This window comes from Anser anser (assembly GCF_964211835.1).
Source record: "Anser anser genome assembly, chromosome: 1".
Lineage (NCBI taxonomy): Eukaryota > Metazoa > Chordata > Aves > Anseriformes > Anatidae > Anser > Anser anser.
The window spans coordinates 187,430,515-187,450,644 of NC_139720.1; the positions used below are offsets into that span (position 1 = coordinate 187,430,515).

At 33.5% G+C, this 20,130-nt stretch overlaps 1 protein-coding gene across 14 annotated transcripts in view; it reads right to left on the reverse strand.

Moving 5' to 3' along the window:
• Positions 1 to 20,130, reverse strand: part of NBEA (neurobeachin) — a 520,716-nt gene that overhangs the window by 80,808 nt on the left and 419,778 nt on the right. For all 14 annotated transcript variants that reach the window (XM_083801108.1, XM_083801105.1, XM_083801107.1 and 11 more), the window contains 2 exons: positions 15,197 to 15,312; positions 6,754 to 6,866 (listed from right to left, as the gene is read on the reverse strand). In XM_083801108.1, the coding sequence (XP_083657234.1) occupies positions 6,754 to 6,866; positions 15,197 to 15,312 (229 nt within the window). The remainder of the gene's footprint in view (positions 1 to 6,753; positions 6,867 to 15,196; positions 15,313 to 20,130) is intronic.

The following is a 20,130-nucleotide window of genomic DNA, read 5'->3' on the forward strand; positions in this document are numbered from 1 at the left end:
AAAATAGTAACGTAAATACACCATCATATTTTCAAGATTCTTCAGAGAGAAGTGTTATTTCAATTTAGAAGATAAAAGATATGTCATAAGATTGTACATTACCATTTTTATGTAAAAGATTTCTGCAAAAGTAGCCAAAATAATCTACTTTCAGAAGACATATGTTCATTTTATTAAATGATAAACCTAAAAAGCTGTATTCTGAAGATTATCTTCATCTTCATCAAAATTCTTTTCAGAGTCAGAATCCATTTTTTCTTTCAATTACTTTAGGTTTCATTTGAAGGAAAATGATGAAACGCACAAAATATCTGCTATTTACATGAAACATCATGGGAGTCATCCCTCTTCTTGCACAGTGTGGAAATTTTCATGTGAAAACTTTTGGGGAGAGTATTTTCTGGGAATTATCCTTCCCTGGCCCAGAGAGAAAAGAATAAAAGAACAAAAGAATGAAAGAAAGAAAGAAGCAGGGAAGTAGATCCTGTCTCCAGCTAGGAAGTCCCACCTTGACTTCTCTGGAGAGATGCTTAATTGGATGAAGTAGTGATGTAGCCTGGGATTCAAAAGATACAGCTTCATTTCTGCCATTCCACAAATATTTCTAGTGTTCCTGGGTAAACTGCTTAGGTATGACTACGGCTTGCAATACAGAGGTGTGCTAGAAGTCCCCGAGCTCGCTCTAGAATGGTTGGCATAGAAGCACAACCCTGCTTATGCATAGGCGACAAATCTCAGTAGTGTGGCTGTAGTACTGCCTAAGGAGCAGAGCTGGGAGTTGCACCATGCTCATGCAACTTTCCAGCTTCTGGTTCAGAATTACACCAGTTCTCTTTGGCCTGCTGCAAATGAATACAGGAAACATCTGATTTTCCTCTTCTCCTTTTCTTGCAGGTGCAGAGATTTCCTCTATAAGGCACTTCACACATTAATAGAATCAACTTAATCTCTCCTGATGTATGAAATCATACACATTGAAAATGCTAACTGAAAATGCTTAGGTCTCTTATTTTCTTTTGTTGTATAATTAAAAATCTTGCTGATTAACCTCAATTTGTGTGCACCAAATGAACAGTCATTTGCTGCAAGAGGAAAATTAAATAAATAAAATAGCAAGTATGGGGTAAATTCAAAGAAGCCTGCCACTAGTTTCCTTAGTGGTTTTTCTTTTTCCCTAACATCCATGTAGCAAAATATTTTTGCCCAAAGCAACTGGTAACAGTTCATTCTTCAGCAAAGACTAACCCATTTTTACTCTGATAAGACATGTGTGATGCTAGATTATAAATTCTACAATAAAGGTAGTCTCTCACATTTCCTTTTCGTATGGATGAGACATTTCTGCTTTTACTCTTTCAAAGGGTGTAGGGAGTTTTGGTCACTTTTCCATAGCTGTATAGTGCCATTCTCAGCCCAGAAAGTCAACTAATACAGTTTTAACCTGATACTATAGTTATAAAATACAGATAAATTCTAGATATGGAACTATCCATGCATCTTCATGTAGTGGATGAAAATACTTTTATTTAAATTTCATTAAGATGCTCTTGCTGTGCAAACTAGTTAAAATCTCTTGCACAAAAATACAAAGGCAAAGGTGAATCTATGTATTGTTTCTCAGTCCTGTACCTTAACCGTAAGACTAGTACGGAAATTGAATTTGAGTTAAACAAATTGTTCTGACCCTTAAATAAAAAGTTCTTTTTATAAAATTTTATAAAAAGCTTTTTCCAAATACATCATTTACTTTTTTATTTAAAACAAAACAAAGCAAAAGTGTTTAAGGACTCTTACCAAATAAAATAACTTTTCATAACAAGCTTTCATAATATATTCTTTATTCCAATCATGCAAAACATCTCCCTCTATGACAACTTCTATTCAGCCACTTCATGTCTGGTGTACTAAAAGCTGCTGTTTGAGTTTATTTTATGCTTCTTTTTCCATTTAAAAATAAAGTAAGTATTTACTTTAACATTAAAAACACACTGCTATTCATGTCACTCTTTTTTATCTGGCTAATCTCTTCAGACATCTGGCCTTTGAACCAGTGCATTGTCAATACATCTAGTGTTTACATCCAGTGGACATGTTATGCTAGCTCATGTAATATTTACTGTTTTGCCAGCTATCTTCATAGAACTACATTCTCTCATGAGAGCAGAACTGAATGCAGCATCTATTTATCTGGCCACTGAAATATGTTGCTTATCTTAACTCTAATTCAGGCAGCAGCTACCTTATCTGTTTATCTCTTTTTCTAATGCACTGCACAAAATTGTAGCTGGATACAAAAGGAATCTGATACAAAAGGAATACAAAATGGGTTTATTTGGCTTTGGCTGAACACAGACAGCTTTTCTTGACTACTTGTTTTTTGTCAAAAAAAAACAACAACAGCAAACAGCAAACTTTAAGTAGGGCATCTCAGCATGGTACTTTAAAATTTAAAATAAATTCTAAATTTATCCACATTTTTAAACAGTTTTTCTTTGGCATATCAACCTCAAAATTATTAATTGGCATGAGAGTTCTGGTAGATTCAAAGTATGAGAGTTTCACTCAGTAAATTAACTTTTTATTTAAGAAAATAAAATGCTTAATTGTGTGGCTTAAACTAAATGAGAATCAAACTAATTTTCCTTATGATAGTAGAGTTGCATGTGATAAAGAAAGAAGTTTCAGTTGCAGTTTTCATTTTTCCAGTGAGAGTGGCTCTTGATACCCATAAACTCCATTCCATGGTATATGCATTTTTGAAAGTGTGGTTTGTCTTGAAATATTCACACCTCGATGCGTTCATTTGCATTATTACATTTAGAAGCCTTCGGGCTTTATCACTTCCTTTTCTTGAAATGGCACAGTAATAAGGAAAAGTGGTTATGCTTATCACCACACGTCAGTCAGACACCTTCTATATTAACAAAATATAATTTTTTCCACTCAATGAATGGGTGTGTGATGTCTCATACACATGTCAATATTAGTATTACTTTGCCTGGTGAAGAAATAATTTTATTTAACCGGATGTATGACTAGAAGTAAATGAGGAAAATTTCCTATTTACACTTTAATGAGCAGGAACAATGCAGCATGTCAAACCCATGCATTCACTATAATTTAGGAGTAAAAGTCATACAATTTTGCACAAACAAACCACAACACATCTTAAATGCTTTGCCTGAAAACAATACCCCCAAAACCTCTGGGTACAGGAGGGGCTGCATACACATTTTGTGTGCTAATGTTTACTACCATAGGTATTTTTCCAAAGGAAATCTCAATAAAGAAGAAAATAAGCAGATCACTTGGTGGTTTGATAGTAAAAAGATAATCTATGTATCTATGACAGCCTCTTTCATTAGCTTTTCAACCTGTCAAACAATAAATATAACCTTTAACCTTGTATAAGTAATGAATAAAACTTGAGCCTACAATGTCTAACCAAATAAAAGGTCCAATAAATCCTACAGCTACATCACCTTCAAAGCCTGGTCCAATATATCCTACAGCTACATCACCTTCAAAGCCCATGTGCCCTGTTTTTAAATCTCAAATTATATGTAAAAAGGAAAAAACAAAACAAAACAAAACACTTGATAGGGGAATTTCCAAACACTTCAAAGAAAAAGGTGTGTAAGCATTTTTACACTAATATTTAAATATAATTGTTTGGAGAGAACAAGAAACATTTGGATGCAAAGGTATCACCATAAGGAGTGCTAAATAAAACTAGAATAAAATGGAATACAAGGAGAGGACAAGTTACATGTTCAAGACTGCTTTGCAGAAATGTAAATATTTAAGTATGAGTTAAATGCAAAAGGCATATGTTTTACTGTCACTGACATTGTCAGCAAACCAAACACATCTAATTTCATTTCCACAAAACATATGAATTGCATTTATAAAGTATATTCACTTAGCAGCTGTGAAAATGCATAGGTGATGTGTAATATTTTATACAGAAAGCCTAGGAATCAAAGGTTAAAAAATTTCAAAATAAGTGTAGTCAGTTATCATAAATGACACTGAAGCTTTGTGGGAACTTTGGGTGATAATACACAGATGGATGATTTCAAAAGAAGATAGATTTAGTACCTATATTTAACTATAAAAGATGTTTTAAACCAACAAAACAACATATGATAGGTGGCATCACTTTTAATTTCAATTTCACTGCTTCTGTGGACTTTTACAACCCTAGTAGTGCTAGAATTCTAAATGTCTTCAAAAGGTTGTTCAAGGCATATTAATTGCTAAATATTAAGGACAGAGGGTTTTTGAAACCCAAGAAGGGCAAACTTACAGGAAGACAGAAAGTCAGGAACTGACAAAAGAGATTTTATCTATCAGCAGCTTAGCTTGAGGTTCTGAGTTGCCATCAGATCTGCAGAAATGCATTCCAGGGTAAACTATGACAGAAGGAAGTAGCTCCTCATGGAAAAGATACTGTGTGCACCTGACCCAGAGGTCTGACTGAAGCCTGGTGGCACACCTAGCTTCGATAATGTGAATAATAAATCACCAGTTTTTAAGCACTAGGCTACTCAGAATTCACCTCCCAAACAAGGAAAGAAGGGGCTTAATTACAGATTCTGGACAAGAATGAAAATGAAAACAGAATTGCCAAGGAAATATTTCAGGTAAGATCTGATTTTGAAGATTATTATCTACTAATAATGCATGAACTGAAACAGGATGCAAGTAACACATAACAGCCGAAGTGCACAGAAGTATGGCATTTCATACTAACTGGCCACTGCATTTTACAGAAAATCATTAATCTAAATTTCCTTTTAAAACCATTGTGAAATGAAACCTAAGGAGCTGTTATCAGATTTTATTGTAATAAACACTTGAAAATTTTGACAATTACACCCCTTTTATCCTGAAGGATCCCAAAACACTTTACAGATTGCACATGTGCTTTCTCACACATACATGGAATAAATGCAGCCCAGATCTTGCCTGAAAGGAGAAACTATTCTGTCTGACTACTTCTCTGTAGTTTTTTTCAGAGTAGCCAAAACCCATCTTTTCCAGAGGAAACCACTGGTAGTTTTCTAATAAGTGGATATATTTATCAAATTGGGTAAGAAAAGGTCCTTGGGCAAAATACTGCTGTGCATATTGCATGGATTCTTGAAGAAACAAATAACCAAGGGCTTGATTTTACATTTCCTTTCAAAGGAGAGCACTACTAGGATTGCGGTGATACTTAATAAACCGTACATGCACTAATTCCATAATGAGTCTTTACTGACTCGTGAGGAAAACCTATCTACTCAGCTATCACACTACTTCCTGTTGCAATTATATACTTAAATAGGCTGCCATAAAAATTTGGATTCGACCAAAACTAAGTAGCTAATGAAAGACTCATGAGACACAGTCTAATCTTGTTGCACTTCACCACACATGCTGCTATTCATACTAGAAAGAAGTGGATTTGAGAGATTTTGAAAAGTGTAAGGGTCTTAACGAAAGCTTTATTACCATAAACAATTTAAAACACATATTTTTATATTCACTAGTGAACAAGCCAGTTCAAGTTTATTACTGATCTTTATTTAACTCACATTTGTGGATTTTCTTTTATTGTTTCTGGTACAGGTTACAGTGATGTTATATAAGTAAAAAACACATTTGTGAAGCAAACATAATATTGTGAAAGGTCAGTAGTTTTGCACAACATAAGTAGTGTTTCAACCGATTTTTCTACATTTGAGGCCTTTGATTTCTGTTTCTTTAAAAAAAAATCTTTATTTACCTAAGAAAAAAGGGAGGGGAAACTTAGGTGTCTATCTGCTATTATTCAATCAAGTACTATTCAAATTGTTTTAGAAGTCTCACAAAAGCAGGCTTCCAGGAACAGTTACAGTTGTCTATAGGTACTGCATGTAGAGCTTCTGCAAGTACAGCCATTCCAACAGGGATACAAGACACTGAGATGCCAAGGGTGGGCTCTCTCTGCCAATTTTTTTTTATATATATATATATAAATTGGCACATATACAATATATAAATAAATAAATATATATTATATTTATATAAAAATTGGCACATGCATAATATATAATTTATATATATATATTTTATATTTATATATTATATATGTGCCAATTTATTGGCACAATTTACGTAGCAGATCTGGGTAGACTACAGTCTGGTGATATTAGAGAAACAAATTACAGGAAATATATATTATATTATATTATATATATATTATATTATTATATTATATTATATATATATTATATATATATATTATATATATTATATTATATATTATAAAAAACTAACTGCTCAAGTTTGATTGGAGGACCACAAATAATAATAGGAACCAGGTACTCCATATTCTAAAATAAAAAAAGACTACTTAACAATTGTTAAACCAACAGGTGCTGCTACTACAGTCTAGGCCTTGCAAAAGAAGTGAAAAATTAGTCTGAATTTTTAATTTCTAAAGATCAGTTTTCATGAAGTAAGGGAGACAGTAAGATCAAGTGGTCTCATCACGAAATGGAAGTCAAAAGGCACTGAACAGTTGCAAGTCTGGAACTGGATCTGTTAGTGTCATATAAATACATAATGTACAGATTCATTATAAAATTATTCTAAAAGAGAAGTCTAATTCATACTTTTCTGACTTTAAGATAAAGACTTACTTATTAATCAGACTGTAAGTTATAAAGCAAAATTTCTTGCTAAAAAGGCTGGCTATGTGTCTGTAACAGTATTGAACAATACCTTTGAAAGATCCCTGAAGTTGCCTGGAAGGGTCAGGTCTAACTCTTCAGATTCATAGTTTGTTAACACCCATGGAAATACAGGGTATTGGTTCAAATCATTGTACGTTCGTCCTATTGAGAAAGAAAATGTTTTAAGAATTAGGAAATAGTGTCAATTTCTCCAGCTGAAAAACAATCTAGCAGTTACATTCATTGTATCACATGCTCCTAATTCATCCCACTAGACAGAATCAGGTATAAATATTCCAGAGATTAGCAGTTGTTTAGATGCACTTATTTTGAAACAGAAGTCGACACAGAAATCAGCGTAATATCAGCACAGTATATTTCAAAATCGATATAAAACACCTTATGCCATTAAGCACTTTCCTTCTTATTTCCATGGAGCTGTTTTCTAGCACAAAAGCTGAAATCTAAAACTATTGGAGTATTATTTTTCTATCAGCTATATGCAATGTGATTAGCTGTAAATGACAGTCCAACAGCAAGGGTCTCTATTTGAGGTTTGAAAGTGTCTGACCTGAAGCATATTAATCCATTATTCCCCACAACACTTCTCCACTGAAGAAAGGGTGAGATCTCAGAATTAGAGGTGGAAGAAGACATGCTTACTGTAACAGTATTTCCTAGCCACTTTGAAAATTAAAAAACATTTTACCACTCATAAAAGATGGAGCTAACTACCCCAGGCTACTCTCTACAAACGTAATGAAAGAAACATTGCTATGATCCCAGCAGCAGCTCAAATATGCAAAAGCCATCTTTAGATACTGTTTCAAAAGAACAATTTGAGACTGAAGTGAACTGAAAATTATGAGTTCATCACCAGGAAAAGTGTGTTTTGGAAAGGCTGTTACTTTGGTGTCAACTGGTATTTAGTAGTGTCTAACATTTCAGTGATAAGACGAACAAAGTTGCTCAGTACAGAAGCATCCACCATATTGATTTACTGGCAACCACACAATATGCAACATGAGTCTTAAAAAACAAAATCACGTAATAAATATATGTGTGTGTGTTTATATAATATAATTAGCAGACTGAAATAACCCAGGTTAACAATTCCCAGTCCTGCAGCAGATTTACAGCCCTGTCTTGCTAACTGCTTCCTTCCAGATTCTGGACAGATTCCTGGGGTACAAAACCTGGCACAGAAAAACACAGGCTTCCTTGTTCTGAGCAGCATTTGCAATTCTCCACAAAAATCAGCTCTGCTTTAATGAAATATGAAACTTTCACTGCTCTACAAGCACCTTATTTTTCAATGGAAGTTGATGAACAAGAAGTGTGTTTCTATTTTATACATAGTTTCACTGAAAAAGGGAAAGGTGCACATTGTTATCATTATGTTTTTTTGTTTGTTTGTTTCTTTTTTTAACATTTGGAACACTACAACTTTGTTAAATATATATATATATAACAGCACTGTGTACACTGTACAAATAAACATGGATAGGAATAAAGGCAATTCTTCAATCTTAACAGTGAATGAATGCAAAACCATTCTTGGACTCAATGAGTAGTTATCAGACAATTAGATCAAGAAATAAAGCAAAATTTATCAGCATGAGAGAGGAAAAGGAAAAGTACTCTCTGGCAGAATATCAATGATTTTGTTTAAATTTTGGGGGACTCCTAAACCTTTAAGGAAGGTAAGTCTGTCACATTTTCATGTCTCTCAGATCAGAATATTGTTAGCTGCTTTAGTAAGGGATTAATTACATATTATTTCTAAATTTTCTTCAGATTGTCAAATTTAATGTTTTTTTATAATGTGACTTTAATACAAGTATTCCTTTATATAATAAATGGTTTTCTCACTATAACAATCCTCAATTAAGTTAACAGAAGAGTTTGTAAAAATCTCCACAACAGAAAATATACCAAAAAGATAGTAGTGAAATTTCAGACAGAAATTTTCCTTTTGATTTCTCCTGAATTCTTCTGTTCCTGTTCTATAAATGAGATTAATATATTCTTCTCCTCTTCTAAAATGTTATCCAAAATGAAGAAAGAACTAATTCACATAATATTTTAGAAGTCAGAAAATAATTTTAAATACTGCACAAATTTCTTTCTAATATATCTCAGTGACACATTTACCTTGTACATTTGTATTATTGTTATACATTTGCTGTTTATGTAGACAGCAGACTAAAATAACTTTAAGATTCAGGAAAAGAATGACTGAGGTGAGCATAGTTTAATACAAAATGTAAGCAAAAGTTATGATTCTTCAGAATCAAAATCTCTTATGGAAACAGTAACTAAAAAATAAATTTAGAAAACACTGCAAAACATTTGTAAAGGTAAGAACATCCTTCTTCAAAATTCTCAAAAGGAAATTTAGGTTCATCCAAAATTACTTTTAATTTCAAAACTGAGACTTTACATATTGAGATTTTATTTCATTTCAATATTTGTTCCATTAATTTCTTTTCAATTTCAGTATTCTATCAATGAGATTTTGACTTTTTGTTTCAATTCCACATGTGAAAATCACAAATACGTAAACAGCACAAGAAAAAAGCAATCCCAAACCTAGCTGTTGTACTTGAGTTCTTTGCTGTGTGCTTTTGATAGGTTACTTATATTATGGACAATTGAAAAAATTATCATGTGGAATTAGCTCTGTGTTATCAGTAAAACTTTTGTTGATTTTTAACTCCACAATGAGAAATAATTTGAAGCAGATGATCTCACAGTTTAGACAGGATAAGCTACATACTATGGAGCCCTTGTGATTATGTATTTGGTAAATATAACCATAGTCTTATGCCTAAATAAAAAAAATATTTACTTCTCTCCTACTTCAATATTTATACAGCATATTTTCTTATGAAGAGATTAACTATTAATAATAACCATTAAGTTGTTTAGTAAAAAAGTTCATCATTTATTTTTCTTAATTCAACATTTTTCTTTTTAATATCAGCAAATAAAAATGACTCAGAAAGATGAACCCTAGTTTAAATTGTAAAAGGAGAGCAAACACTCATGATGAAATAGGACCACACATCTATGCTTATCTGAGTGGAAGACAGTGATCTAGGGCTGTAATGGGATTACAAATCCCTAATTCTAAACATGCATAAATATTAGTGGTTTAACTTTATTACGAATGTTTTCTTCATCAGTTCTGACTTTATAATGGTTATTTTCAGAGTAAAAAGTCAGCAGACGAATATATTTAGCCATCTCTTCAATTGTCTGGTGCTTCCAGAAAGAATCATTTGTTTCTTTCTTTAGCTAAATAAATATAAAACACAAACCTGTACTGCTATCGGCAGTCACTATACCTTTTCAGAAGCTTCAGATTTTTTTCCCAAGTAGGCTTACAGAGATTAATATTAAAGGCTGAATATTAAATATTGCAAGCCTCTGACACTAATCTACTTGAACAATAAAACTGAGGCATAGTAAATGAGATCTCAGAAATACTGGATATGTTCTTCATTAAAAAAAAAAAAACTTTTTAATTAAACCATCCAATTTAATGTTTTTATATGGCACTTTAGTTTTGAAGGTAAAGTGAGCTAGAGACAGCTGACAAAGAAATTATAACTGCAATTCCTTGGTGAAAATGTTAATGACAGCAAAATATTGTTTAATTAGATGATTGCAGCATCTGGATTAACACTCTTTAAGAGCAATGTTCCTGTGCTTGTCTGCTTCTTCACACTTTACAGACATTTTGTCATCTCTAGGTCATTAGGAAAGAATTTTTAATGATTTTTCTAGAAGCAAGTAGTTCGAGTTACATCTAATTAGATGACAATAATAAGCCCAACACATGCAGTAGCTAAATATATACATAATTAACCAGCAAGGGCTTGTACATCACAGAGTAAAAAAGTGGAAAATGCTAAACAGGCAAAAATAAAAAAGAGGGAGGGGGAAGAAGTTCATCTGAATTTATTACCTGACTCGAGATGTCATTTTGTTTTTCCACAAACCTTTAAAAATAATCCCTTTCCACTAGAAGAAATGACTTACAAAAATTATGGATATAATTATTCTCCAGTTCTATTAAGAGCTGTGGCAGGAAGGATTTAAAAGAACTAAAATATCAATATACAAATGCAAACACATATTAAATATACTACAATTTGAAAAGAAAAAAAAATAGCAGAAGTCAGTTACATACTGGGAAATAGATTTCAAACCTAGACTTCTAACAAATAGTGGGCACTGCAAATATTACAAAACTACTTGTCTTCACTCTTATTGATTTCTTTTGCTACAGTGGGATTACTTTTAAGTACTTTTCAATAATTTTGAAAGTGAGAATAATAAGAATTACTGGGGCTTTATATCACCCAAAGCATTCAGCTGACACACGTTGTTCACATGCAATGTGGCCTTTTTCTATGTACCTGAAGAAAGGGCAATTAGTATAATCATAGCTGCTCCCAACCCTTCAAAACTAAAGAATCCCTGGGAAGGGAATAGGTAGGAGGAGGGGGAAGGTGGCCAGGAAGGCTTATGTCTACACAGCCAGGACAAAAACCAGGGGCACAGAGAGCATAACACTGAGACTGATGGATAAATAGCAGAGTGCAGTGTTTACTTTTTTTGAGGGGAGGGAAAAAAACAGAGTTGTAAACATGATGAAATATGTCCAAGTCAGTAAAGAGGTGAAGACTGTAGAAACAGAATAGGGAGATGAGAAAATAGTTGGCTAAAGGGCCAGTGAAACAGGTTGAAAGAAGACAATAGTTTCAAAAACACAGAATCATAGAATCATTTAGGATGGAAAAGTCCTCTAAGATCATCTACTCCAACCTATAACAGTCACATGAGTGACTTTTATTGCTTTAAAAACAGTTAGAGGCTAATGAAGCACCACTGTAAGAAGAAAGGAAGATACAAAGAAGTACATAGAATACAAAGAATTAGCAAAAAGCTAAATGCCTTTGTTAGTGAGCCTTTGCTTATTTGGAAGAGAAGAAAAATGATAAAGGGACCTATTTGTCACTTAGCAGCAAATAATCCACATTTCTCAAGTGGCAAACATCCACTTTCCTTAAGTGACTAGGTTATGGCTCAGATATGCTGAATATACCAAAAGAAACTTAAATGACAACATGATTAAAAAAAATTGGTGCACAAATTTCTCAATAGCTAAAATCAATGATATCGTTAAACATGAATATTTTGTTTAAACAAAGAGTTATAGTCCAAAACTAGGCCATCACTGTCTACACAAACAATTACTGGTAAAGAAGTTGTATCTTTTGAAGAAATCTTTATTATGGGATCTCATTACAAATGAGTATAATTAAAAGTGTATTTGGAAATTGGATTTACAAAACAAGAAGGAAATAATACATCATGTCTTTACTTGGCAAAGGATGTCATACTCAATATCTCATGTTTGTGTATGAAATACAAAATATTGTATTTTCTTCTGGTTGCCAAAGGTGGTGTCTACTTCATACATAGAAATTTGCTTCTGTGTAACACAGATGTATCTGGACAGTTATCAGTTCCAATGTTTCTAATACAAGGATAACTAAAATAGGATGACTTTTCAAAAAATATTTTTTTCCTTTTTGCTTTCATCAAAAACTTCAAAAATCGTACGGTGTGTTTCAAACTGGAATAAGAGGTTTATTGACATGTGTAGAATTGCAGACAGAATTAATTCTCTTATGTTGTTTTCAGAAAGTTTTTGTCTGTGTGTGTGTAGCTGGCAGGAGAGCAAGCTACCAAGGGCAAATTTTATTCTGACTTTCAAACAAAATGTCAGGAGATTCTATGCAACAGATGTTATGATGCTAACAACTGATATCTATTTTTCTATGTTCATAGTCTCAAACCTTGAACAAAATGAAAAAGATAAAAAAAGCACATAATATAGCATTGCAATCATGCTTTCTTTCAAGCTCTTTGCATTGAAGACCACTCTAACATACACTCGTCATAGCTGATATTAGCATATTAGTCATAGCTGATACTATTGATTGCTATTTAACAAATTTTGGCCACTTCTAAAAATTTTTAAATGAGCATATTGATTCTCTTATAGAAAGCACAAAGTTAATCCATGTGAGCTCAAAGTGTCATCAAAAAGAACAACTTTACAAAATAAGTCAGTCAATTAAAAATGGGGCTAAAGATTTCGGACACCTTTGTTCTAGAGGCTCTTTTACCTCTTTCAGAAAATATGGTCTTCACCAAAATTTAAATTTGAGTTTGATCATGTCTTGCTGAAAGACTTGATAGAGATGGTAGGTAATGTTGTTGAAATGAGCAAGTGAGTTTATACAAACAACAACAATGAGATTACATGAACAAAAGAGATTTACAACAAGAGAATGATACCAAAAAAACTGCCAGAAAGTAGAGAGACACTGTGAGACGCTACTAAGATACTGATCAAGCTGCTGTAAGTTTTTCCAAATACAATACAAATTCAAAGACAAAAAGAGGAAAATGAGTAGGTAATCCTCCAAACATTGGGAACCTGGAATGCAAATGGAAGGCTATCCTTTTGTAAAGCAGGTGAATCTAAGTGAACACTAGATGACATTAAGAGAAACTTGCCTACGATAGCATCTAGGTGTTTGGCTATAAAGCCTGTCTAGCAGCACTGTATCAAGCAACAGGTCAAAAAAAATATTTTTTCTTGAGACTTCTGGGATACTCTGATGGGATCGATACTTTGGTGCAAGTATCACTGCAATTCCTAATTGAATTCAGACATAAGGATGCCTTCCAGGTTTGGATGTATTGGTGATGTACCTAAAAATAAATGACCTTCAAGTTTTTAAACTGATTAAAAATGAAAAGTAATTTATCAAAAATTGGCTCAGCTCTTGTCTCCTCTCGTTACAGAGTTTAGACACTGCTTACAGAAGAAATGAATACATAAAAAGGAAATTACAAGTGAAGGACATTTTGTCAATAATGTATGGGACAAGGGCTGAGAGGACTTAGACTAACTACCCAGCTCTTCAGTAAGCCCTCCAAATTTAGGCAGGGAAGCCTGTGAGGCTCTGCCTGAATTTCCTCATAACCAGAAGGGCAGCGGATGCGTGAGAGACATGGAGCAGCTGGATGCAGGCCAGTGTCCAGAAGCAGGATAGCAGCATTCTTGTGGCCCTGTGCCAGAGGTAATAAACGCTCAGCAGGACTCCTTCCTTAGGCAGAGATCTGCGTGACTGTAGCTATAATGCTCGGAAGCCAAGCTGGTGTGCCTGCATGCTACTGTACCATACAGACTCTCCAGCCCAGGTCTCTGGTAGCTTCAGGGACTGGACTCTTCCTTTGTGCTCCACTGCCCAAGGTAAACATGCCCTCAGATTTCTACCCATTCAGTGGCAGCACTTCAGTATCCCGCTGAGATAATCTAATGACACATTTATTAATATCTGTGAGACTGGATGCAGGGAAGATGACTACCACATAAGCACAGAGGCGAAAGTGTAAAGGTTCAAAGAAAGCATGTTTGACAGCTACTGAATTCTGCCACTGCCCTACTGGGAAGAGTGCAGTGACTCACACTGGTCAGAGTAATGGTCATTTGGGTGCTACGTCTGGGTTTTGCACTTGCATTTGTCTTATATCTGGCCTGAAGATAACCTCAAGCACAAAAGTCAGGGCGAAGTAAAGATATGAGTTGTAACACCGGAGTACAAAGTGGTGTCTGGTGGAATTTAATTTGGGTTTCAAATCAAAGCTCACTGGAGTGAAATATATGACGAAGCCTCTCTGTAGGCAGGTTCACAAGCAGTATACATGCTAGAGGCAGGAATCATGATAGTAGACAACATCCTAGAAATCTTAGTATACAGTGTAGAAAATTGCTGCTTTTTACATTTAAAATTACCAGAGAAGTTAATACATAGAAAAGGGAAAGGTGAAAAGGAAAATCCATTGTAAATGTTTAATTAATGACAATTGCCAGAAAAACTCTTCTTTTGCCAATAATGAATGGATGTCTGTGGCAGTTATTTCTCATTTTAAATATGTAATCTGATATTATATTTCAGTTCAAAGAACTAAATGAGAAAAGATGCTGTAATCTAATCATACCACAATCCAGGTGACATCTGTACTAGGCAGAATACTGTTGTTATTCTGCTGTCTAGTTGCTGTTGCTGAGAATGATGAAGTAGCGAAATTACATTTTCCCATTATTATTTCCAGACACTCTCTGGCAATGGTTTGTTGACTCTAATAAAGCTTCAGACAAAGCTGTCAGCGGAGGAAATAGCAGAAGGAGAGCAAGGAACAGCCTCCACAACAATACATGAATCTAAAGTCTCAGTGATAGGTTGTGCATTTTCTGAAAAAATTTAATGTGTGTGTTTCAGAATCTATCATAAAGCTGCAGCTGAATTCCAGAGGGATAAATGTATTCTATCAAGTCACGGTGCTTAAGACTTTGACAAACATAAACATATTATGAAGGATTAAAGAGTCAGAAGCCTTACCTGCTATAGTATTGAGGAACATCAAATATTCAAAGTTAGATATCTCTCGTCTCTGCCAGCGCTGAGTCATGTTGGATGATTTATAAAGCTGTCGGGGAGTGGCCAGAGAGATTCTCCTAGGAAATATATTTAGAGAATGATTATTTTAAGAGCCTCATTAAATGTTAAGACGTAGGGCAACATTATTAGTGTGATTAATTTCAGATTCTCTCAGAGGTTTTTTTTATCTCATTTAATGAAGTCAAGAAGATACTATTACCCGTTATTTGAGAAATTACTAAAATTAAGATCTCTATTTTATTTTACCAGTACTACAGCATTGTAATAATTCAGAAGAATATATTTTTTGTTTTATTTTGTTCTGAATCTGGTTAAAAGACTGGAAATAAAAGGAACTGCAGACCTCCTGGTGCCTGTGTTGTCCAGCAGGAATAAAAGAGGAGTACCATTTCCCTGTTTCAAAAGGACATGTTTAGATAAGTTCATTAAGGTGAGTGATAGATATTAAAGTGCCATATATTTCCAGTACATGGGTTGAAGATATTTACTCCACAATTTGTGCTCCTTCTCCACGGTCAGCTACCCATGATCCACTCCTATATCCCAGTAATTTACAAGATTTCTATCTATAGCCTGATTTCTGAAAGAAACCAGTTTTATTCAGTTATCTGCTCACATGTCCATCTGTCTATCTCTCCAGAATAACTGACAATTTCTCCAGAATTGCATTTCATTGAAATTTGGAAAGGGAATACAAGTTTAAGATATTTAATTTCCACAAACTTTCTAAAAATTACATGACAGTACAAGGGAGAAAGAATCTAACTACAGTGCCAAGGAATAGAAAAGCAGAAAACTTCAGCTCTTCCAGATATAATTTGACTACAGTGTTATAACCAAATACCATGCACCAAATTATCCGTTATATATGCTGTCCCTTGTTAGTAAAATACAGGAAACTGGATTCAGTCACTAATGCACTAAAGAAAGAAATCTGCAACAAGCAGAAATAGCTTAATTGCTCACAACTCATTTCTCAAGAAAATTATATTTGTTGAAAAGAGACAAGGAAAATATTTGGAAAGAGGAAAAATTCATCTCCTCAGATACCTTTTTTACAGAAACATACACCTTATAAATGGATCAAAATAGAAAAATATTTATACTTGTTAAAAAAAAGATTTCTGAAGTTTAGCCTATTCATTAATTTTATCTATCTACATTATATATATATATATATATATGGTATGTATATATCTTACCAAGTGTAACTGGAGACACCTAATGCTTTCACCCAATGCTGGGGATACCAGTTTTCAGTTGCCCACTAGATATACTAAGCGTACTATTTCAAGACTCTGAATGCTGAGTATTTTCTTAAAAAAAAAAAAAAAGTCATATACGAGGTGTCAAATCAGGCATTGATTACAAAAATGTGGACCACCTACTTATAAATATATATATGCATACATGCACTATATCCTACTTCTGGATAAAAGTTATTGGAATGACTAGTTATCACAATCATATGTCTGAATTGTCAATATCTAGGTTGTCAGTGACTGCTATGCTTACTCTTACAAATTGGGCATACAAAAATGACCATGTGAGTGTACCTACACTTTCGTCTTCTTCTTCTTTTTCTTCTTCTTTATATTTATCCCAAACTGCAGTGCGTAAGGTCTTGCCACCTATCCTTATTTTACAGTAGATTTTAAGATGTCAGCAGTACATAAACTTTACTAGTACACAGGAGACAGTACTTTTTTCCTTTTTTTTTTTTAACATTGTTTCTGTTATGCTTCTTGTGAACAATTTATGTTAAGAAATATCTGAATGCATACATACATATTATTGCTTTTTATAGAATTACAATTAGTTTTATAGTGGAAGTCTCAAAGTTGTATTGTTCCCAGTAAGCTATGACTAATCCTGCACAAATATTAATAAATACAGAAAATAAAAATACTAAAGAGATAATTAAATTTACAAAGTATTTCTGTCATAGACTTTTTGTTCCTCTCATAACAAAACAAATGTACGCATCAGTACAACTTAGTAGATGCCTTTAGACTTCACCCACAATCTCCAAGAGACTCAAAAAAATCTATGAACTGTCAAATGCTGGACTTTGCATTTGAAAGCCTGATTTAATTGAATTCTACATAAAATCAAAATATACTAAAAAGGCTCCTCATTTGTTTTTTATCTAAGGTATTGGAAAAACTTGAAACTATGTCAGAAGAGACTGGAAAAAATAATGCACAATAAATTGGTTGCACATCCTGCTTGTTTCAGTTAACACAGGCAGACCCACTGTTTTGTGTTTTGCTAAATCCACCCAACTTTGATCAAACCATTCCTCTGTTTCGATATGCCATCAGAAATATGAAGATGCACAAATGTGTGTGCTTCCTTTGCTTCTTGAGAATTGTGAAGTACTTACTCAAAATGGAAACTGCAGAAGACCCTCTGACATACAAGGGGATAATCCAATTTTCCAAGTTTTATATGCCTTAAATATGTTTACTAAGTATTTTATGAAATTTTGAGGGAAGGCTTGTTCTATATGTGGAGCATGACCCACCCCCTTTCACAATCACTTTAAACTTATCTACAGTACAACTTCATACAAAGAATCTTATCAAAAATATAGCATCTGCATGATGTTTTGTGTTATGTTGCTCCTATACAGAAAAAATAAAAGGCTTGGGAAAATCACAGGCTTCTGGTAAGACACTCATCTATATTTGCATTCAATCAAAGCTCTGAAATGGGTTTTATGCTTTAGTGACAGTGATGAGGTGATGTTGAAGATAGCTACCACATCAGCCAAATTACATGTTTTCCTTCAGCAAAAAACTTCATCATTTGTATTTCTCAGCTTTAATAACCGAAGCTATTGTTTATCTAAAACATTAATGGCCCAACAAAATTCAGACTCAGGTGCTAGCACTTGTTTAATGGTGAAGTATGATAATGTAACTGTATCTTTTATCAATTATTTGATCCCTGTATGCTTCCAAAACCACAAGCACCTCACACTTGTTCTCTAGGCTGTGACATTACCCTCAATAAAATTGCATCAGTAAATTACACCCGAGTCGTTAAAACCCTAAAAAGTGGTCTGATAACAGTGTTGTAAAACTGAAGATATTACTTTACCTATGTAGAGCTGAAGAAATAAGTTAAATAAAAGGGATAGTACTGTCTACCCAATTGTATCATATGACAAGGCCAAAAACTATAATCAATGCAACATGTTTAGGAACAATGAAATTGAATATATGGAAGATAGATAAATTTGATCACCAAACAAGACCAAACACTTCAACATGTGACTGATTTTAAGGATATAAATACTTTGTAACTTTAAGTATAGTCTTGAATGCTTTGTTGAATAAAAGCTTTAGACAGGCTAAAATAGGGAATGCCAGCAGATACAAACTGGAGACTTACTCAAAACAGCTGCTCTCTAACAGTCTTGAGAAGATACCAGTTTGCCTACTTTTATTCCTCTGTATTAGAAGATTTCTCTTGTATTCCTCTTGTATTCCTCTGTATTAGAAGATCACAAATATTGTTTTTTCCTTCCATCTTTGTTAATCACAGGATTTCTCCATAAAAATAGAAATTCACTTAAAGTCCATGTACTTCATTAAAACTCGTTAACTTTCAGATTATTTCCATCTTGAATTGCATTTCTTTATAACAATGTAATTAATTTGGATAAAAATGTTATCAAAATAAAACTAAAGAATTTAACCAAAACTACTAGAAAGATTTGTTTTAGATAAAATATTTTTAAGTTAATTTTTTCAAGTTAATCTGAAAAATTGGTCATAACATATGATAACATTTTACTCAGTGTAGCAGCTCCCTGTGTAGATGCTGGCTACCCAGCATCATATCTGTTTATGACACAAATAAACATAACTTTAAAAATTCTTGCTAGCATTCTGGAGCCAACTTATTCATGGGAAGGGAAACTATATTCTAACATCAACAAAATATTAACTACAGAGCAGTTATTGAGCCACATTTTTCCTCAATTACTCCACTGCAATCCTACTGAAGGGTATGTAGACAGAAATAAAAGAAAAACCATGATTAAAGGGTCTTTATGGTGCATAAATCACAGAGCAATTACACAAAAACAAGAAAGTAAAACAACTTCACTACAATATGCCAGATTTATTCTGAAGGCTAACAAGCCCGTTTTTGATTCTACTTGAACTTTAATCAAAAAATATGGAAATAATTGCATAAAATATTGAAGCTGAAACTTTTCTCAATAATTATATATCAACAATTTTTTTTCAGACAATTATTCAGTGAATAATGCACAAAGGATAATAATTTCAAAAGTTTAAAAATGTCACTATAAATATGAAATTCTGATTGAGAAATTTGCATTTTGTTTGTTCTAGAACATGTGGCCTTTTTTTTATTTCAGAAAAGAATACTATTATTTTCCATTCAGAGACAACAATTCCTGTAATCTGAGTTTTTGGAAGAGCAATGCAAATATTAACAAGATGCACCTTCCAAAGAGATGCCTCAACTTCCCTTGATCTCGGTGAAAACTTGAGAAACTTGGCAGTTTGCCTAAAGATTTCAGCACATTCAGGAGATCAAGCCTTAGGCATCATGAGTCTCCTGAGCTCATGACAAGGAATGATGTTCAGCTGGGAAAGAAATATTCTCCAATTCTACAGATGCTTTGACATTACAGAGTATTTCCACATTCTGCACTGGGATAAAACACAGACAATATGAATTTTTAGTTTGTAGAAAATGACTTAAAGAAAGAGAAAGACGCATCCCAGACAATACACTGATGATTAAGTCATTGGCTTCTGGCCAAGTCAAGCCAGAGATTTGAACCCAAGGCACCATATTTTGTGAATTTCCTGTCTGTCCTCTCTCTTACA